The sequence below is a fragment of the Dendrobates tinctorius genome, unplaced genomic scaffold (genome assembly GCF_039654945.1).
Source record: "Dendrobates tinctorius isolate UK_male_01 unplaced genomic scaffold, ASM3965494v1 ptg000028l, whole genome shotgun sequence".
Classification (NCBI taxonomy): domain Eukaryota; kingdom Metazoa; phylum Chordata; class Amphibia; order Anura; family Dendrobatidae; genus Dendrobates; species Dendrobates tinctorius.
In genome coordinates this window covers 88,608,830-88,631,769 of record NW_027361696.1, presented here as the reverse complement: position 1 = coordinate 88,631,769, position 22,940 = coordinate 88,608,830, and the positions used below count along the sequence as shown (strand labels likewise).

Sequence of the window (22,940 nt, the reverse complement as noted above, 5' to 3'; positions counted from 1 at the left end):
TGTAAGAGTATATTTCAGTCTAAATGCAGCTTACGTCATGTTCCAAAGCTCTTTAAATGTTTTTTTTATTGCTACTACCTTTAGGTGGCATTGGATCCCTTGTTTTCTGAATACTGGTATATTTTTCTTTCAGAACAATTTCTAATTTTTTACCTTTCTCGATCTAAATATTCACTTTTTGTAAAGATTATATATGTGTCACTTCTTATCCTATCTAACTATATTTTGTTATGGAAAAGTTTCCTGATGCAGAAAATTGTTATTGGACAGTTAACACAACACAAACTTTTGAACATGTCAAGTAAGGTGGTGATATACAGTTTTCTGCTTCAAGATATTTTGCTGCATCACGGTTAGTCATATTGAAAAAAATTACATTTGAATTTAATTTAGTTTACAAAAACAAATACAAATTATGAATTTCAGATTGTTGAGGATGTAGTTGCAATTAATTTTAATATATTCCTATTAAAGGTTATGCTTTAAACTATACATACCTATTGCTTTTTCACTTCTAGTCCACCCATAGACTTTACATTTCTCGGTGGTCCTGCTCCTACTCTGCAGTGATGTTCTAAATCATCATTGCCTAGTAGTGCCGCTACATGTGATGGGTCACTTGCCGGAATAGGATCCCAGTAAAAAAGCACAGCACATGAGTTATTACCTTCTATGTCTACCCTAATACTGTGTTTGTAATAAAAAGAAGCACTAATGGCTGTGTATAGTAAGGGAGCTGAACTTGCTGGATCTCAGGAGATGCAGACAGCTCTACTATGCAACAAGGAGATTGCATGTCCCTTGCATCTCAGGCTCAGGCGGACATACCAGCCTAAATCCCATGGGAAATAAGATGTAAATAAAAACATTTAAATCCTCCCAAAGGACGCATATGCGGTTTGATGTGTGCGGTGACCGCACGGAAATGCAAAATTTTGCGTTTCTGTTCGGTCGCCGCACACATCATATTGCTGCATGCGGATGCATCCACATACAATGCATGTCCCTGGTTACCCAATGTTAAAGATAGGTATGCATTGAAACGCTGGACGCATGTGACAGTAGGCGGAGCGTGTGTGGAGCTTCACAGAGGAAGTAGGCTGCCATCCGCAGCCCTCCTGAATGCTAGTGTGAAACTAGCCTAAGATTTGGTATTCATCTATTATTAAGAACTCTAATGTCATGTTCTATTCAGCCAAAGACTCTTTTTCCAGACTTCTCCATGAATTTGCATGGATTTTTTACTGCTATAGTAAAGGATAGAGAAAAAGCTCACATACTCTACAAAGTATTGGGCAGGTTAAAAGATTAAAAAAGCACCTTTAGGTGCATTAGCCAACTTTGTGGAGTTAAAAAACTGCTAATTGTTTGATATTTACCCATCTGACATAATCTGCTTAAACAAGTAGACCATGCTCCAGATGCACATTGAATGATTGGTAACACATCAGTAATACATCATTCAGGCTTCCATTGTTATCGATAGCTAAAGGCCCCGTCACACATAGCGACTTACCAGTGATCCCGACAATGATATCAACGTGTCAGGATCGCTGGTGAATCGCTATGTGATCGCTGCTGAGCTGTCAAACAGACAGCTTCACCAGCGATTAGCACTGCGACGCCACATGTGCGGCATCGCTGTGTTCAGCGCTGATTCATGTCAAAAATAGAATTAAAATAAAAAATATTGTTATTCTCTCCTTCTGACGTCCCGCGCAGCATTCCCGCCTCTCTCCACGCTCCGGTCCCAGTAATCCTTTGCGAGAATTACCGCGATGACGTCCGTTCTCACGGGATCGTGAAGTCTCGCGGTCATTCTTGCAAAGGATTACTGGGACCGGAGCGTGGAGAGAGGCGGGAATGCTGCGCTGGACGTCGGAAGGTGAGAATAGTAATATTTTTTATTTTTTTATTATTTTATCGCTGGTCTCCCGTCTGTCACACACAGCGATGCGTGCTGGCCAGCGGGAGATCAGCGACGAAAGAAATGTCCAGAGATTTCCCAGAGCGATCAGCGATACCGGTAGGGGGGCCGATCGCTGATCGCTGTCACACACAGCGATCTCGCTGGTGAGATCGCTGTCACACACAGCGATCTCGCTGGTGAGATCGCTGTTGTGTCACAAAACTTGTGACTCAGCAGAGATCTCGCTAGCGAGATCGCTATGTGTGACGGGGCCTTAAGGCTAGCGTAAGACAATGTGCTGCGGAGAGCAATATTTTTTGTGCAAGCCAAAAAGATCATTTCACCAACAAATGAGCATTTTACTCAATCAGTGGGTGATTGGCTCTATGTTTAGACTGCACAATTATTGTGAAATGAGCATTCTTAACAACATTTATTCACGATAATAATTCTGTGCAAATGAGCCTTAGCTAATTCTTGACTTTTGCATATGGGCCCATCAATCTGCTCCATAAAATAATAATAATATAGTAACGGGCAGCGCTGGGGTCCCTGGGTTCAAATCCCACCAAGGACAGCATCTGCAAGGAGTTTGTATGCTCTCCCCGTGTTTGCATGGGTTTTCTCCGGGAACTCCGGTTTCCTCCCACATTCCAAAGACAAAGGAATTTAGATAGTGATCCCCATCAGGGACAGTGCCAATAATGTCTGTAAAGCGCTGTGGACTTAATGGCGATATATAAATGAGTAAAATAAATAAAAATAAATAAATAGTACTAAAAATAATAATAATAATGAAAATATCAGTAGAGGTCGTAACAGGGTTATAAATAACGAGCATAATTAAACTCAGCCACTAGTTTGATACCAGTTGTGTGTGGACTGGAGTCTTGGTCACCAAACTGGAATATTTTAGGCATTTTTATCTCCCTACTTGTGCATTTAAAACCATATAGTATACCTCTGCTGGCCCAGATGGTCATTCAACATTGACAGAAGCCTGTTAATTACTCTGTATACAGACTACATGTCTGCGCTTCATCAGATGAGCTACTTCAATTATCTGTTCACAGTGGGGGATGCACACAGAGATCCAATGCCCCCAGCCTTTGAGTTGTATAATTAAAACTGTATTTATGACAACCAATACAGTATTTCTCTCCCTTTTGTACATTTTAGGCTGGTTTCACATTAGCGCTTTTTAAGCGCACGCACGGCCGGGGGTAGCTCTTCCCCCAAGCCGGCTCTCTGCCCGGCGTGCTCGCCCCTTGCTTGTAGCGCCGCCTCCTAGCGCACAGCGGCGCCTGCGATCGGCGCACCCTATCTTTAGCATAGGGTGCGCAGATCGTGCGCAGGCCGTGCGCTAGTTGCGCTTTGACCTGCGCTGCGCACTTTTGACGGTGCGCCGAGCACGCCGAAATCCAAAAAGTTTGATTTTGGCGCGCACGGCGCACCGTCAAAAGTGCGCAGCGCAGGTCAAAGCGCAACTAGCGCACGGCCTGCGCACGATCTGCGCACCCTATGCTAAAGATAGGGTGCGCCGATCGCAGGCGCCGCTGTGCGCTAGGAGGCGGCGCTACAAGCAAGGGGCGGGCACGCCGGGCAGAGAGCCGGCTCGGGGGCGGAGCTACCCCCGGCCGTGCGTGCGCTTAAAAAGCGCTAATGTGAAACCAGCCTTATGCATCAATAATGTAAAGTGCTGCAGAATATGTCGGCACTATAGAAATAAAATTTATTATTATTGTTATTATTATTATTAATAATAATTTTAAACCAATTCTTGTAATTTTTATACATTCTATTCATCAAAATCATTATAACCTTTCTGAGATTAATATATAATATATACAAGAATAACAGATTTTTTCTTACTGAAAAAAAAATAGAAATAATAGGAGCAGCGTAAAAAATTGACTCTTTATTAGTGCAGCAATATGGTCAGTGTAGCATACAAATGCACCAGGACTCCGGTACTTGCGATAACTATCCTTTAGGCATGAGAATAGCAGAACTGGAAAAAAAGCTGCAATAATATTGTAATGATGAAAGAAAGAAAAAACTAAATATACAGTAGAAATGTAAATTTAACTTTTGTTAACTTTTTTACAATTCCTATACAATGTTTTACATTTTCATACAGTTGCCCACCAGCAGAAAATCTAATAAAATCCTTAAAGAAGCTGTATTTACCTGTTGTATTCAACAATGCCCTTTTGCTACAGAATCAGCAGTAATGGCCAAAGTGGTGAACGTCTAGTGATGAGTATTGGATCTTTAGTTATTTTATTAATTCCTGGACAACTCTTCTAAGATTATACATATGACACAGGACATTGAGGGCACACACTAAATTGCAGCTTTTTTCATTTGAGTTTAGGAAACTGCTTGTTAGAATGATAATGGAAGAGTAACCATTCTTCTTCGTAAAGATATTTATTTAATAAAAAGAAAATACTATATGATAGGCACTGGGATTCTCCCGCTGAACAAGACAGATCCCAAGCCTTGTCTGGTGCTGTGGTCTCCCATTCAGGCTCAGCTGCTGGAATGACTGCTCACAGTGCTCAGCACAGTCTCCGGACTCAGCACCATGCCCAAGCTCATGCTGCAGCTCCAGCTAAGCCTATGGTGTCTACTGGTGTACACATGCAGCACTGTGCTATGGAGACTAAGTCCGGATTTCACCCTACTGAGCATGTCCATGATGTGGCACCTCTTTGGTGCTCGTATGTCAGCTGCTCTGGTGAGGTGGCAGCTTCTGATTGTTCCACAGGCAAGGTCCTGTCTGTCTGGACTTGAGCTAAAGGTTTAAAAGGCTCTCAATAGTGCATGCATGTGGGCTAGTATCATGCTTATTTGTGTGCGTGCCGCCAATAGCACTGTGAGTGTGTTTCTAGACAGGCAGTTTAGGGTGGGAACTCCAGCTTGAACTTACCACTGGGACGTCCTCAGGCACAGGCTCAAAAGCCACCATGTGTCAGTGGAGGTTCAATCACCAGAGTAGTGGGGGGTGAGCTATAGGGACCCCACTAGCTTCAATTACTCTATACTCCTGTGACATTTAACAGGGCATAGTTTAGAGTGCTCCCAGTTTCAGCACTGCTCTGTGGAGTAACAGAATCAGGCACTTTGCACTCTATTCACACAGAGTAATGTTTAACTCAGTGTGTTTACGGTGCTTACTCGCAGCTATGCTCCACCATTGTCCTCCAACTGCGGTTTTGCCATCACTGCATGGTGGACCCCGGGTTGCGAAAGCACCTTATTATATTTACATTTGGTGCATTCCGCCAATCCTAACACTATATTTTTACGTGTGTTTTTTTCCAATGTAATTACATTTTTTGAAACATTAATATAGACTTCAACATGTAGGCTATTGTTAAAAATTACCTGTCACAGCTTCTGACATGTCGATTTAGTACTTGAATTCCTTACAAAAGAAGAATTCTGGATCATCTTTCTCCAACTTAATTTGTACAATTCCTTGCAGAATATATTTTTAATGAATTGATAATTGGGCATTATATTTCTTCTGATCAATGGGTTGAGTTCCTACACAATCTAATACTGTCAGCCCTAATTGGGCAGTGTCGGAGTGGTAGAAAAAAAACTGTTGACAATGGTTACACTCAGCTAACAATTTACTCATCCATTTCTGGAAAAAAATCATTCAAAATATAACACAGTGAAAAGTTAAGAAAAAGAGTTGTTTAAAAAATTATTATTTTATGAAGAATACAAGTATTTATTTTAATTAAGATGAAAGCCAAGAAAATGGCGTGATGATAATCAAGGGTGAAAAGAGTTGTGACATGATGGCAGAGATTATGGCTCTACGTCCAAGGTTGCCTAAGGATCTCCAAGTAATTTTTTTATCCCAGTTTATATAAGTACTCCCACATTTTTTTATTTGCGAAACCTATCTAAATATGTGTGTTGTATAATATAAGTGCAATAAAATGCTGACGGATCACCAACTTCCCCAGTTAAGAGCACAGCTCCAGTCCTCTTCTCACTCACAAGACTGAAATTCTGACTCGCCAGATCACCTTAGGAGTTTGTGTGTCGAAAGTCACTTTTACCCATCAGAAAGCGGCTATTTTGTGCACCCTTAAATTTTCATGGGTGAATCTCATCAGACTTTCAGGAGAAACTAGTGCATGCTTTCAATTTTTTTCACACGTAGATTCAGTCAGTGAAAAATTAGAAAAAAGGAAAAAGGATCCATATGATAGATACAAATAAAATTTTCTTTTTATTTTATTCCATTTAAAAGGAAAAAAGTGTTGTCCAGACAGATTAAAAAGAATCCAACATTCTAACAACTAAAGGCTATGGCCAGAAACTCGTTAGAATGTTGGATCCTTTTTAATATGTCTGGACAACACTTTTTTCCTTTTTAATGGAATTAAATAAAAAGCAAATTTTATTTGTATCCAGCCTATGTACAGTATCCTTTTTTCTCTCCTTTTGTAAATGTATCCGAAGGTCAACGGACTTGGATCCTGGCTGCCCTAATAAGAAGCAACAACTATACATAGCACGGTGATACTTATTTTTTAATTACTATTTTTTTCTCTCCTTTGAAAAAAAAAAATTAATCCGCACTGACCCATTAAATAACTTTGGTTTGTGTATTGTCCTTTTTTTCATGGATGGCACTGTCACACTCTGACCAAAAATACAGTCGTGTTTGTTAACTCCTGTATGATCTGGTGAATTTCAGCTATATCAGTGAATGAGAAGTAGATTGGAGAAGTGCTGGGAACCACCAAAGATGGAGATCAGTAAGTATTTAGAAAGGTTCCCCAAAGATAAATTTCTTGGAAATGCTTCTTTAAAGAAGCACTCCCTTCAAAATATTTATCCTCTTAATATAATGCAGTCATCATATTATATGGCACTGTGTACTTACAATTGCTCATTTTTAGTTTCAACCCAGTTAATTCTTCTGTTTTCCATTTCATCTTTGACTTCATGTGATTAAAAACTGACTAGCTGAATCCTTCTAAGCTCTGCATTTGAAAATTGCCTCTTCTGAAGAGGAAGAAAACCTGAACTCTAGTACCACCTATTGGAAGTAGCAATCTGTAGAAGAAAAAAGGGTATTTTTCTTGTAGGAGTCATTATGAGTCATCACTGCAAAAATTTGTTTCAACATAGAGAAAAGAGAATAATTTACTGGGTAGAAAGGCAAAATGAGCAATTGTACGTGCACAGTGCTATATAATGTAATGATTGCAATATATTAAGAGTATAAATCTTTAATGGGAGTGCTTCTTTTATGTCAGCAAGCCTCAGAGTGATATATTTTATGATATACAGTAAATGTAATAAAACTAGTCATACATCTTACAAAATATTAGTCAAAAATGTTGACTAACTTAATGAATAAATGGTTTTATTGGGAACATAAAGTGGAAACCATAATTAGAATGCTGACACTGCAATTAAAACAAAGGTGACAATATAGTTCTTAATGTACTGTTATATCTTACATGATTCTATTTTATTGTTTCTGTACTCAAGAGTCTCATCTTCTTTTCCAGAGCCGTACAGCCCTGCCGTTTGGGTCATGATGTTTGTCATGTGTCTTACTGTGGTCGCTGTGACTGTTTTCATCTTTGAGTATTTCAGCCCTGTTGGATATAACCGAAGTCTCTCCACAGGAAAGCGTAAGTACCTAAACTACAATACTTCACCTTTCGATTCTTTAAATCGTCTTGCACTTTGCTCTTTAGTTGTTCTTAATTGCCATGGTTGTAGTTGAGCTTTTTGACTTGTCTCTTCCCTTTTTCTTTTTTATTTCTCCCTGATTTATCCTTACTCTCCTTTATGATAACTTTCTAACTATTGATAGTTGAGGATGTCATCATTTTATTTTTAGCATTCCATGTTCATAGCTGTTTTGCCACAGGCTTGTACCATTGAAGATGTGAAATTGAAATATTTTGTGATCTTGCCATTTTTTTTTAGTGCACAGTGTTCTGTATCGCAGCCTGGCTTTATAGATTTAAAGTATATTTGACTCCCGAACTACTGTACAAATGTAACTCGTCTTTGTGACTTTTTAGTCATCTTCTATTACTAAAGAGAAATGTTACACTTAAATTATATTTTACTAACTGAAATAAAAAATGAAAACATTTTCTTTTTTTTCTAAACTACTTTTACTGATATGTGTAATACATGAGTGAGGGACTAAATTTTGTAATTGATCTGCTTCTTGTCTTGTACAACAAGGGAATGAAAAGTTGAAGGATACTCATTAGAGTTGAGCGACTTTGGTTGGATCGGGTTTCATGAAACAAAATTTGTTTCAGATGAAACTGGTCCAACTAGGGCAAAAAAAAGTCGGAGTTTCGTCCGAAACCCGACCCCAGTGCAAGTCAATGGGAAATAAAAGTCGGCATTGAGCGGATGACATTCATCCACTCAATGCCGACTTTTATTCCCATTGACTTACATTGGGGTCGGGTTTAGGATGAAACTCCGACTTTTTTTTGCCCTAGTTGGACCAGTTTAATCTGAAACAAATTTTGTTTCATGAAACCCGATCCGACCAAAGTCGCTCAACTCTAATACTCATGCAAGGAAGACTAAAGCCATTAGCTGAAATGTTGTTATTCAGTGTTTGCCACTAGCAAAACTTCAATATTTGCTAAATCTCTGAATCTCTGAAATCTCACCATGAACCTCAAAGGTCCAGACTTGTTGGCCACTATTTAGCTAAACCTTAGAGGGTTGGTAAAAATTATATGAAAAGAAGAGACCCCAGAATATAAGGAACTTTTACTTTGAAGAGAAAACATTGCTGATAGTTGAATTTCCTAGGAAAAGTGACCAATTTGGCGAATTTGAATTTTGCCAGATCTGCCCATCTCTCATCAAAAGTTTTGTTTTCCACATTTTTTAAAACTATTTAAATGTATTTTTCATTAAATGTTTTATTTCAGGATAACTTTTCTTTTATGCCAGCCCCTGTAATGATCAGCTACATGTGTTAAGACTCATATTCAACAGCACTAACTAAAATGTTCTACATTACATCGTTCTCATTGATATCAATAAGCTGTTCAAGTATGGATAATCTCCACTCTAGTTAAAGGGATCGTCCCTCATACAAGATATATTTAATTAATACAGTTGTGGCCAAAAGTATTGACACCCCTGCAATTCTGTCAGATAATACTCAGATTCTTCCTGAAAATTATTGCAAACACAAATTCTTTGTTATTATTATCTTCATTTAATTTGTCTTAAATGAAAAAACACAAAAAGAATTGTCCTAAAGCCAAATTGGATATAATTCCACACCAAACATAAAAAAGAGGGTGGACAAAAGTATTGGCACTGTTCGAAAAATCATGTGATGCTTCTCTAATTTGTGTAATTAACAGCACCTGTAACTTATCTGTGGCACCTAACAGGTGTTGGCAATAACTAAATCACACTTGCAGCCAGTTGACATGGATTAAAGTTGACTCAACCTCTGTCCTGTGTCCTTGTGTGTACCACATTGAGCATGGAGAAAAGAAAGAAGACCAAAGAACTGTCTGAGGACTTGACAAACCAAATTGTGAGGAAGCATGAGCAATCTCAAGGCTACAAGTCCATCTTCAAAGACCAGAATGTTCCTGTGTCTACTGTGCGCAGTGTCATCAAGAAGATGTGGACTGAAAAGAAAAATTGACAAGAGATTTCAACGCAAGATTGTGTGGATGTTGGATAAAGAACCTCGACTAACATCCAAACAAGTTCAAGCTGCCCTGCAGTCCGAGGGTACAACAGTGTCAACCCGTACTATCCATCGGCGTCTGAATAAAAAGGGACTGTATGGTAGGAGACCCAGGAAGACCCCACTTCTTACCCTGAGACATAAAAAAGCCAGGCTGGAGTTTGCCAAAACTTACCTGAAAAAGCCTAAAACGTTTTGGAAGAATGTTCTCTGGTCAGATGAGACAAAAGTAGAGCTTTTTGGGCAAAGGCATCAACATAGAGTTTACAGGAGAAAAAAGAGGCAAAGAAAAAACACAGTCTCTACAGTCAAACATGGTGGAGGTTCCCTGATGTTTTGGGGTTGCTTTGCTGCCTCTGGCACTGGACTGCTTGACCGTGTGCATGGCATTATGAAGTCTGAGGACTACCAACAAATTTTGCAGCATAATGTAGGGCCCAGTGTGAGAAAGCTGGGTCTCCCTCAGAGATTATGGGTCTTCCAGCAGGACAATGACCCAAAAGACACTTCAAAAAGCACTAGAAAATGGTTTGAGAGAAAGCACTGGAGACTTCTAAGGTGGCCAGCAATGAGTCCAGACCTGAATCCCATAGAATGCAGAGCATTGTAAGAAACTCATTGACGGTTACCAGAAGCGGTTGGTCGCAGTTATTTTGGCTAAAGGTTGTGCAACCAAGTATTAGGCTGAAGGTGCCAATACTTTTGTCTGACCTATTGGAGTTTTGTGTGAAATGATCAATGTTTTGCTTTTTCCTTCATTCTCTTTTGTGTTTTTTCATTTAAGACAAATTAAATGAAGATAATAATACCAAAGAATTTGTGTTTGCAATCATTTTCAGGAAGAAACTGAGTATTATCTGACAGAATTGCAGGGGTGTCAATACTTTTGGCCACAACTGTACATCCTGGAATAATAATAAGTTTTACATTTGGATTTATCTTAAAAAACATGCTCTGTACTGACAAAAAGTATCCCTGCTATTGTCTGTCTTATTTGCTGTGTCCTACCATGTAGAGCTGCTCAAGATTTTGGTTTGCACATACCACAGCTCCTAGCTAGGGGAGGAAACATAAAAGAATACACAGATGACACAGCAGGGGTTTCCAGATGCTTCTCTCTGTGAGCTAACAGATTTCCCTGACTGTTTCTGTACAAGCGCGAGTTTTTCTGCTGTGTCATTAACCATAAGAGCTCATTCTAAATTAAGTTAGTGACACATGAGATCAGCGACCACCAGAGCTCCTACGTCACCGACTTGATTATTGATGAGCTCAGAGGGCTGGAAATGCAGCAGAGACACTTGCTACTATCATAAAGCAGGCAGAGAAATTTTTGCCTTAGAAAAAAGCCACTGCCAGTCCTTGCTGTTTCCTTTGTTTACTCGTAAATGATCATAAATGACTTATGCTTCATTCACTGGCCAGGAGCTGACTTATGTTCCGGTCCTGAAATGAAGCAGATCTGCATGATCGAGCACAGCAAATAACACCGCAAATAGCAAGGGCACATTTATTTAGATTTTCGTAGCATAGGAGAAAAATTAACACATCTTATCATTGAACTTGTTATTATTCCACAATCTATTAATTAAAATGTACTATCTTCACGCAACAACTTATTAAGTAGAGCACACCTCTATTATAGAGCTATGGGGCAGATAATCCAGAATCCACCACTGGCATTAGGTTGAAAACATAGACCACCTCTTCCTCCCCTCTTCACAGTGACCTCCTACCACAACTGGAGTATCGATAATTTCTCCAGCATATGATGGGGAAAAAATAGAAATTTCAACATGCCTCATCATTTGTTTTTAATGTAGATTCGCTGATGCCAGAGTTGTACAGCAGTGGCTTGTTTTCTTTGTCTATGGAGAACATGAACACATTCATAAGAGATGAGAAATCTGTCAAAATTTGAATCTGTCAGATTTGTTTAAAGCAAACCTGTCAACAGGATTTTGCTCAGTAAACTACGGACACTCTCAGGTTTCACTGTTATACTGATTAAAATTATGCCTGAGTTGAAGAAATCCATCTTGTGGTTCTTGTGTAATCTGTATTTGTAGTTATAATAATAATTATAATATTGTTGGCTATTGTGAAGCCTAGAAAAAAAATTTATATCCAGTAAATGGCACCTGTGGCGATGCCTGAACAGTAGAATCTATCTCTTACCGATAGATGCTACTGCCATTTTGCTGCAGGAAAATCTTACCAGAGTTCAGAGCCACCGGGTCTCCCAGCAGCAATACCCGACAACCTTATATGAAACTTTCTGATACATTTTAAGGTTAGTGAAGCTTACAGCTGCTGGAACACCTGAAGGATATGAACTAAGGTTTCCTTGGGTGTGTAATGTACTGTGTTTGGTAATAAATAAAAAAATAAATGGAGTGGGGTCCCCCAAATTTTCATAAGAAGCTGACGGAAAGCTGACAGCTGGGTACTGATGTTAATATTCTGGGAAAGAGACAATATTCATAAAGGTTCCCAGTCTATTAATATCAGCTCACAGCTGTATACTTAGCTCTTCCTGGTTTTTAAAATGGGGACCCCCCCAAAAAAGATATGGGATTCCCCTATATTATTGATAACTAGCCAGGCAAAACTGACAGCTGTTTGCTGCAATCCTCAGCTGTCAGCTTCAGCAAGGCTGGGTATCAAAAATAGAGGTGTCCACATGCTATTTTTTAAATTATTTAAATCAATCATTTAAAAAAATGGCATCGGGTCCCCCCATTTTTGACAACCAGCAAAGCTAAAGCAGACAGCTGAGGGCTGGTGTTCTCAGGCTGGTAAGGGACCATGGATATTGTTCCCAGCCTAAAAACAGCAGCCGACCCAGAAAAGGTGCATCAATTAGATGCGCCAATTCTGGCACTTTGCCCGTCTCTTCCCACTTGCCCTGTGGAGATGGCAAGTGGATGTTAGGGTTGGTGGATTGCACTTAATAAAGATGTATAATGAAGTGCAATCGCCACCCGGGGTCCACCGTGCAGTGTTGTAAAACTGCTGCTATATGATAATAGCAGAACTCATGGTCAGCATACACACAGCACAACTGCATTAACTCCACGCAGTGTGAAACAGAACCCACAGCACACAGCTCTGTTAACTTCACAGAGTGAAGAAGCTAAGGGTTGAGCCCCCTCTGTAATCGACACATGCCAATCGCAAATGAGGCCAGATAAAGAGTAAAAAGCAAAATGCTACGCTGATGCTAGTAAACTAAAACCCTGTAGACTTATGGGAGCAAAAAGGCTCTGTGGTTGGACTTGCTCTGTAACTCAGCTGTGTTAAGAGCACACACAACCCTTTCTGTCTCAAAGCTGATAGCGAACACCAACTCACACACATGTGCAGTCAGAGTGGTATAGCATATCCACTCACACACACCAAACATGAATGACACTAGCTCGCCCGCAGGCGTCACTGAGAGCCTTTTAAAACCAAAGCTCCACCCCAACCACTCACACTGACATCACCTGCAGGTCAATCCGAATCTGCCACATCACCAGAGCAGATTACATCCAAGCACCAATGAGAAGGTGCCACCTCATGGACATGCTCAGTAAGGTGATTACTGGATTTAAACTTCAGAGTGTCCGATCGTCACTGCCTATCACTGGTTACCATAGCCTTGGCTGGAGAGCCAGCAGTAACCAGACGAACAGCATGTGCCTGGGCAAGACACCTGGACCGATGTCTCTGCTGAGCAGCTCCCACAGCGGCCGAAGCTGAATGGGGCACCACAGCGGCAGACAAGGCTTGGGATTTACCCTGTGCAGCGGGAGAATCCTGGCGCCGAGCAGTGTTCATATTTGTGGGGTTGATGTCACCTTTGTATTGTCTGGTAACATCAAGCTCACGGCTTAGTAATGGAGATGTGTCTATAAGTCACATCCCCATTACTAATCCTATAGTTATAGTGTAACTAAACACGCATCCACAATAAAGTCCTTTATTTGAAATAAAAACAAAACACACTTTTCCTTTTTTTCCTAATGCTATGATCAGTGCTAGCAGGAAACAATGTTAAGAGTTGGCAGCTATAATAGTAATAATAATCTTTATTTATATAGCACCAACATATTCCGCAGCGCTTTACAGTTTACAGTTTCAAAACACAAGTCATAAGTAACAACGTTAACAAAACAATAATTAAAGCAAAATTAGGCAACCCTGCTCTTGAGAGCTTACAATCTACAATGAGGTGGGGAGATACAAAGTACAGGTGTGTATTTACAATGATGGTCCATCCATCTTGAGGGAGTGGGGGATAGATGGGGATAATGAATGGGCTACACATGCACACTTTCACATAAAATGACTTTGGTTAGCTATCAGTTCCTGGCTGGTTATGAAAAATACAACTCTCAACATTGTCCCCTGCTAGCGCTGATCGCAGCATAAGCAGGTTGACAGTGATGTGAGCTGTCTTCACTTCAGCACCTGGCTCCGGGGAACAGCGTGTATATGTTACATTGATGACACACAGATTTCATCCATGTGTCATCAGTGTGCTACTACCCAAAACATTGACGTCTGAAAGAGCGCTTAGTAAATTCGGTCATTTACAGAACTTTCGCCAACTTTTGATGATTTTTAGTGAAAAAGCTTGAGAATCTGAATCGAAATGTGCAATGTTGTTCCGAATTTGAGATTGGCTACCAATCTGCGATCTTTGTGAGGCAGAATGAACAAAACAGCAGAATTGGCTTTATTTTTTATGCTGTTCCTCGTGTGGTATAAGTGATTAGATAACTTTATCCTTATAGATGGTGTGATTAAATAGATACCAGATTTACTGTATATATTGAGTTTTTATGCTGCTAGCATACACTAAAAATGCTTTTTTGTATTTCTGCCAACAAAGTCTTGTGATGTAGAAATACTTGGCACTCATAGGTGCAGACAAGAACTTTTTTATTAATATATATATATAAAAACTTGCGCTAAGGAATGTACCCAGATTCAGTACATAAAATCTGTATTCCGACTGACATGAATAATGCAAAAAAAAAAGGGGCATACAGAACCAAGCAAGGGGTGAGTTACCGTTAGAAGTTCTCGGGTGGCAAAAAAGCAGTAATCCTGGAGAGAGTTCCTTGTGAGCGAGATGAATGAAAGGTCCTTTCTATTTGCAGTCAGTATCTTAGCAATCACTGGTATCCCAGATAGTTGAGAGCAGGGTCTCCATAAAGGACGCTGTCCCGGCCGGTGACTAGCGTCTATCTAAAAATTTTCAGCGGCCGTCTGTGTCTGTTACAGACGCCGCGTCAGGAGGCAAGCTTGCAAGGTTCAGAGTCTGTAACAGACTGCTTTTATGCCACCCGAGAACTTCTAAAGGTAACTCACCCCGTGCTGGTTCTGTTTGCCCCTTTTTTTTGCATTATTCATGTCGGTCGGACTACAGATTTTATGTACTGAATCTGGGTACATTCCTTAGCGCAAGTTTTGATATATATTTTTATTCCCCTTTTGGACACATTAGGTGGTTTTTGTCTTATTACTTGCTTCTCTGCACCAGAATTGTTTGCGCTTAGCGCCGTTGGCTCTGTATTATTTCTGAAGAACTTATTTATTGAATGTAGAAATTCCAGAAAATACCTTACCTTCATCAGTCATCTGGATAGAGGAGCTCTCTGTGGAAGCGCGCTGTGTGAAAGTCTGTAGTGCCCACTGCTGAGACAGGAAACGCTAGCATACACTAAAAACACTTTTTTTTGCAAAACAAAGTTTTTGAATAGCCAGAAAATAGTATAATCCAGCGGGAAACATAATCCTTCATTTAAATTTGTCGAAACGCGTTGGTAAACGCTGCTCTATGTGCATTATGCTGTAAAGTGCGAGGAATTTCATTTTTAGTAGTGCACTATAATATATCTTTTTATTAATGGATCAAAAAACATGGAATTTTAAAGAAGGATTCTGTTTCCCACTGGACTATACTATTTTCTGGTTGTTCTGGACTGGCTGCTCAGCCTTTTTTCCATGCGGGAGTGGATGTGGAGAAGCCCATGTTCAGGTGAGCTATGTACTTCTTTTGTCTAAAGTTTTTGAATCACCATATTTTGAGAGATTTAATTTTTCTATATTTCTGCAAACAGAGTAATGTGAGGCTAGTGTTTTGCTGGACGAGTTGACATATTTATTAACAACATTTTTGGGCACATGACATTTTTTTATAGCTTTCTATTTCAATTTTTGCAAGGCAGAATGAATGAAAACCATCAATTTAGGAATTATGTCGTTCACCGTGTCATAAAAGTGATAGCCCAGATTTATTCTTCTGGTCATCAAGATTAAAGACATACCACATTTATATCCTTTTTATGTTTTGATGCTTTTCCACAATAAAAACTTTTTTTTAGAAAACTGATTTTTTTTTACATTGCTTTATTTTGAGAGCTATAGCTTATGTTTTAATTTTTCTGCTGATGAAACTATATGGTTGCTGCTTTTTTCGGGACAAGATGACGTATCCAGCTATACCATTTTTATTAACTTTTGACTATTTGATCGCATTTTATTCCACTTTTTGATCAGTGGTATGATGGAAAAGCACAGTTTTTCGCCACTTTTTTATGGTGCTCAATGATGGGATTAGCTAGTATGACAGTTTTTTAGGCCAGGTCATTCCAGTCACTCTGTGACCCACTTACGATTTGCGCTTTACATGTATGGTACATGTTGTGATGGGGTTAACTTTTTGAGAAAAATTGTTGTTATTGCAATGAAAAAAAATGATTGAGATTTGATGAATAAAATAATAGCCAAGAAGATATGTTTTAAATAATATTTTGATTGACATACAGTATTAGCAATGCAATGAAAAAGAAGAAAAATAAAAAGCGCCACACTGTCTTCAACATTTATTTTTTTCTGGCTGTGGTAGGTAAACATACTCTTATCAAACAGAATTGTGAAGCAGTGAGTGTAATATTACTTTTCTTGCCAAGCCACCATCAGGATTTTATGAAGCGGCGGCGAGTGTGAGATCTGAGCTAGAATCTAACAAAACGCAGAACACTAAAATAAATAGAAGGGCTGTCTGATTGTCAAGAAGTTTTTTTTCTTCTTCCCTTCTTTGCATCTGCTTGAGATAATTGTTCTGATGTACATAGTAAGCTCCAATCAGAAAGAAAGGCTCAGGGGATGATTAGTATCTCTTACTGATCAAGAGAAAATGTGATTAGCTAATTAGAACACCAGATAAGAACTTTCCCTAATTCAGCTGCCATTAGTGGCATGCTTATAATCTTCAAGTGTTTTAAAGATGAGCGAAAGACCGAGGCAAAGAGGTAAATGGAAAATGTATTTTCTCAGAACATATGTCACAAGGTCTATAATAAAATTGCTATATTTGTTTTCTGTAATCTATTGTTTTACTTTTCGTTTCCAAGTTCTAAAGCATTAGGCTTCATATAAGTGACACATTTCAATGTCTTATCACAAAGGAAGAGATCATAACTCTGCATATCCTAAAGGCCCCGTCTCACATAACGAGATTTTTAGCGAGATCGCTGATACATCACAGGTTTTGTGACACAACAGCGACCTCGCCAGCGATCTCACTACGTGTGACACATAGCGGTGACCCGCCCCCCCGCTGGATATCGCTGATCGTGCTCGAATGTCCTAGGACATTTTCTGATCGTTGGCATCCTGCTTGCCAGCATGCATCGCTGTGTTTGACACCGACGAGCGACTTCATTGGCGACACAGAACTCATGGACGCAGGCGGGAGTCATCAGAATAGCTGCTGTGTGACAAGGTCCCAACGATCGCCTCCATCGTTATCCGGATCGCCGGATCGTTGCTGCATCGTTGAGTAGATCTGCCTGTTTGACAGCTTACTATCGATCATGTACCGACGTACCAGCGATCCTTACCAGGTCGTATCACTGGAGCGTCGCTTAGTGCAACGGGACCCTAAGGGTCACAGTCATTTTCTCCGTACACCTGAAGAAGGCTGAAAACAGCCGAAATGCATTTTGTATATAGTTTTTATTTGTTTTATATCAGTTTGAATAAAATTTTACCTACAAGCAACCTGAAGTTCCTGCACGATGATTTCTCTTGGTGGCAACGACAGCAACATTCCCTGGTCTTCCTTTCTGGTATCCTAATTTCCTGCAATTCTACCCATTGAAATGTATTCCCTAGTTGTCAGGCAGTTCCCTGAGTAGTCATACATGTCTTGCCACATAATATTCATTATTAGTTATTATGAATTACGTATCATAGTACCTTGAATTGACCCATTCTCTATGTGGCTGTTTATATTCTATGTAGGTTTCTAGGTAGTTCTAAATTTTTCCATGCACAGTAGACAAATTTTGACCCACCAATTTCTGCATAATTCTGTTGTGTAATATGTTTGGGGGCATCCCAACTCTCACCCCTGATAACAGAAAGAGGGATCTGGTATGTTGGATTTCAAGGCAAAGAAAAATATCACATGAGCTAACCTTGTTCAGATATAATTCAGTCTACTATGGGTGTAAAAAAAGAGAGATCATACAAAAAAAGATCATATGGTAAATATATAAATAATAAAAAAGTCAGTTTCAAGTTTAAATAAATAGCTAAATATATCTCATATGCCCATGTGGAAAAAAGAGAGAAGCAGTGATATCAATTGCATTCCATAAAAAGGGTAACCATCCAAAAATTAATATGCCACAGCCTAAAATTACACACTTATTACTCAAAAAAGGGTTCTAAAGAGAATACAAAGTAACAAGTGACTAAATGGATAATAATCATAACATGACTAATATAGGCAAAAAATTATATAAAGTGACAGTGCATACAAGATAATATTACCTATAAAGTGCATGAATAGATAACTGTAGAGACATACTGTATATCACATAAAAATGAAGTGCATGTGCTAGAAAGTGGCAGTGCATTCATAAACCCAGATTCACAAAGCATATTGAACAATAAGGATCTACCACATAATCATTGCTCCAAGTAAGAAAAAATATGGCTAATGCTCAACTCCAAGAGCAATACATTGAAGCAGAAAAACAGATGACATTACGTTCATGAGATGACAAACATGGACATATATTTACCTACATACACCCGCGCGTTTCACATAAGATGTTTCCTCAGAAAGGGTTAGTGATACATTCTGTACTGAAAACAAAATTAGAGATCACATATCTGTCACGGGGGCTTAGTTCCACTAAGGCTGTAATACCCGGGGCCCCTGTGATGTCCCTATAACTAGGGGAAACCCTGTCTGACCCTCAACCCAGGGTTTTTGCTGATGGTGCAAATGCCTGAGCCTCCAACCTTTCCTTGTCTCCTGCTCAGCCCTGCACTTAACCCTCCACCCTCCACCCAGTGAGGAGTCACACCACCAAAGCCCCTACACAAATTATGAAAGACAGGGAGAACTTAAACTGCACTGCGCCACACACACACAGGAATATACAGTAATGTGAACAGGGCACAACTAAACACAAATAGGGGAAGAAGAAAGGATAACGACGGATCATACACCACAAGATACGAATCTCTCTCTCTGCAACACCTCCACTCCAGACCGGAACCACTTGGTATGAAACACAAGCTATAATTGGCGACGCCCATAGGCCAGCATGACTATTTAAAGACCGTGGGCGTGACTAACCATCCAACCTGGTCTCCAGCAGGATTAACCCCCGAGAGCCTGAAGATCAAGCCGGCGCCACTGAGGCTATAGTGGCTGGAGGTAGAACTACCTCTGCCTGCCGGATGCTGTGGTGTGAACAGCGTCCGACATGACATTACCCCGTCTTCTACGAGGGACCTCCGGACCCTCAAGACTCATAGGACCCGGCTTGTCCAGATGACGACGGTGAAAAGAACTCACCAGCCGATCTGCATGTATGTCTGAGGCTGGAACCCAAGACCTCTCCTCCGGACCATACCCCCGCCAGTGCACCAAATACTGAAGAGTACGGCGTACTACTCGAGAGTCCACTACCTTGGCGACCTCAAACTCTAAATCGCCATCCACCATGACTGGAGGTGGCATATGCGTCGTGTCCACCAAGCCTACCACCTTTTTCAATAAAGCCCTGTGAAACACATTGTGTATCTTGTACACCGCAGGAAGTTCCAACCGATAAGCCACTGGGTTAATGATGGCAGAAATCCTAAAAGGCCCAATAAACCTTGGACCCGTTTTAGAGATGGAATTTTGAGTTTTATGTTCTTCGTAGCTAACCACACCCATTCACCCACACACAGGTCCGGACCTGGCACGCGTCTACTGTCAGCCACCCGTTTGTACCTGGCACTCATGCTCAACAAACGCTGTTTCACCCGCTTCCAGACTGATGACAATTGGGCTCCTAGCTGATCCTCCTCCGGGACACCTCCCGAGTCACCCTGACGTAAGGTACAAAACTGAGGATGTTGACCGTACACACAAAAGAATGGAGACTCTCCCGATGACTCTTGGCGGTGATTATTTAACGCGAATTCGGCCAGAGGAAGGAAAGTAGACCACTCCTCCTGGTTGTCGGACACAAAGCATCGTAAATACTGTTCTAGATTTTGGTTCATGCGCTCAGTTTGTCCATTAGACTGTGGATGAAACGCTGATGAATGTGACAACTTGATCCCCAAACGTGAGCAAAAAGCTTTCCAAAACCTCGCCACAAATTGCATACCCCTATCCGATACTATGTCCGACGGTACTCCGTGGAGTCTGACCACCTCCTTCACAAATACCTGAGCCAACGTCTTAGCATTGGGCAATGAAGACAACGCCACAAAATGCGCCATCTTAGAAAAACGGTCAACCACCACCAGGATGACCGTGTTCCCCGCTGAGGCTGGCAAGTCAGTGATGAAATCCATGGAAATTTCTGTCCATGGCCTATTGGGTACCCCCAGAGGCTGTAGCGTGCCAGCAGGATGGGTACGGGGTGACTTAGCCCTAGCGCACGTGATGCAAGCTGCCACGTATGAGACCACATCCTGCCGGATTTTGGGCCACCAGAAACGACACGATACCAGCTCTAAGGTGCCCCTTACCCCTGGATGACCAGCCAGTACCGAGTCGTGGTGTTCCTTCAACACCGTAAGCCGAAGATGCAGGGGTACAAATGATTTGTTGGTGGGAAGTCCTGGTGGTACCTCCTCTTGGGCCTCGGCAATCTCCGCCTCTACCTCCGTCGTGAGAGCCGAGACCACTACCCCTTTCTGGAGGATGGGTACCGGCTCTTCCCTAGGTTCTCCCCCCAGAAAACACCAAGACAAAGCATCCGCCTTGGTGTTTTTAGCCCCGGGACGGTAAGTCACAAGAAAATTGAAACGAGTAAAAAACAATGCCCAGCGAGCCTGCCTAGGAGACAGACGCTTGGCCGACTCCAGATAGAGCAGATTCTTATGGTCGGTGATGACTGTGACCTGGTGAGCCGCCCCCTCCAAGAAGTGTCACCATTCCTCAAAAGCCAGTTTGATGGCCAACAACTCCCTGTTGCAGATATCATAATTCCGTTCGGCCGGCGACAGCTTCTTGGAGAAGTAGGCGCATGGATGCATCTCGCTCAAGGACGAGCCTTGAGACAGTACTGCCCCCACTCCCACCTCCGACGCATCAACCTCCACCACAAAAGGTTTAGACATGTCTGGTTGCACCAGAATGGGGGCTGAAGCAAAACTATTCTTCAGACGCTCAAATGCACGTATAGCCACCTCAGGCCAGTTCGCCAGATCGGCACCCTTTTTTGTCATGTCCGTGAGCGGTTTGGCGATAGTCGAAAAGTGTTTTATAAATTTCCTATAATAATTCGCAAACCCAAGGAACCGCTGGAGTGCTTTCAGACTCTCCGGCCTCTCCCATTGCACCACCGCTTGCACCTTAGTGGTGTCCATTTTAAACCCGGCTGCGGACACAATATATCCCAAAAAGGGCAACTCCTGGACAAAAAATAAACATTTTTCCAGCTTAGCATAGAGCTGGTTCTCCCGGAGCAACTGTAACACCTGCCTGACATGCTCCAAATGAGTGTCCCGATCGCTAGAATAAATGAGGATATCATCCAGGTATACAATCACAAATCTCCCCAGGACATGAGCAAATACATCATTAATAAAATGTTGGAAAACGGCAGGCGCGGTGGTCAACCCAAACGGCATAACCAGACTCTCAAAATGACCCTCAGGAGTGTTAAACGCCGTCTTCCACTCATCCCCCTGACGGAACCTTATGAGGTTATACGCCCCCCTGAGGTCCAGCTTGGAAAACCATTTCGCCCCCGCTACCTGGTTGAACAAATCCGGGATTAACGGCATTGGGTAGGGATCACGGATAGTAATCTGGTTTAACTCTCGGAAATCCAGACACGGGCGTAACCCCCCATCTTTCTTCTTAATGAAGAAAAACCCCGCGGCTACAGGCGAGGATAAATGCCGGATGTGTCCTTTGCTCAGACTCTCCGCGATGTAGTCTTTCAGAGCTTGTCTCTCAGGACCAGAAATATTAAACATCCTGGCCTTAGTTAATTTGGCCCCGGGTTTTAACCTAATTGCACAGTCATAGGCTCTATGTGGAGGCAGTTCTGAGCAACCCTTCTCAGAGAAAACATCCGCGAAATCCTGCAAAGCCTCCGGCAGGCTGGGCGTCACGGCGGATACACATGTGGCCAAGCAATTGTCTTGGCAGAAACCACTCCATTGTACTATGTCCTGAGTTTTCCAATCAATTACCGGGTTGTGCCTGGACAACCATGGAAAACCCAGGACCATTTGTGCTGGGAGATTACGGAGGACCCTACATGTAACCGACTCAGAATGTAGGACCCCAATGTGGAGTTTCACCTCAGCCACAAACTCCGTAATCTCCCCTTGAGGGAGGGGAACAGCATTAATGGTCACCACCTGTATGGGGTGAGGAAGTCTTTCGATCTTAAACCCGGCGGTGTGTGCAAACTCCTCATCTATGAGATTGGTGGCGGAACCGCTATCCACAAACACTGATATTGGTAGCTCTTTGCCCGCGATAATAACCTTGGCAGAGAGCATACATTGAGATACCATCATGGAGGATATGCATACGCTCAGTTGGGTCTCCTCCATACCCTCTGAGCTTAACAGTTTTCCGCCGATGTGACCCTCTTAGGTAGTACCGGGCAAACGTTAACATAATGACCACTTTTACCACAGTAGAAACATGCTCCGGGCTTCCGGAAGCCCGGAGCGCGACGCTTAACCTGTGCCACGCCAGCAATCTGCATAGGTTCAGGGAACTCATCTACTTCAACCACAGTTGCACCT

General features: G+C 41.5%; 1 protein-coding gene across 1 annotated transcript in view; it reads left to right on the top strand.

The window, feature by feature from the left end:
- Positions 1 to 22,940, top strand: part of GRIN2D (glutamate ionotropic receptor NMDA type subunit 2D) — a 699,139-nt gene that overhangs the window by 456,293 nt on the left and 219,906 nt on the right. Inside the window, exon 7 of the mRNA XM_073571149.1 lies at positions 7,462 to 7,587. Coding sequence (XP_073427250.1) covers positions 7,462 to 7,587 — 126 coding nt within the window. The remainder of the gene's footprint in view (positions 1 to 7,461; positions 7,588 to 22,940) is intronic.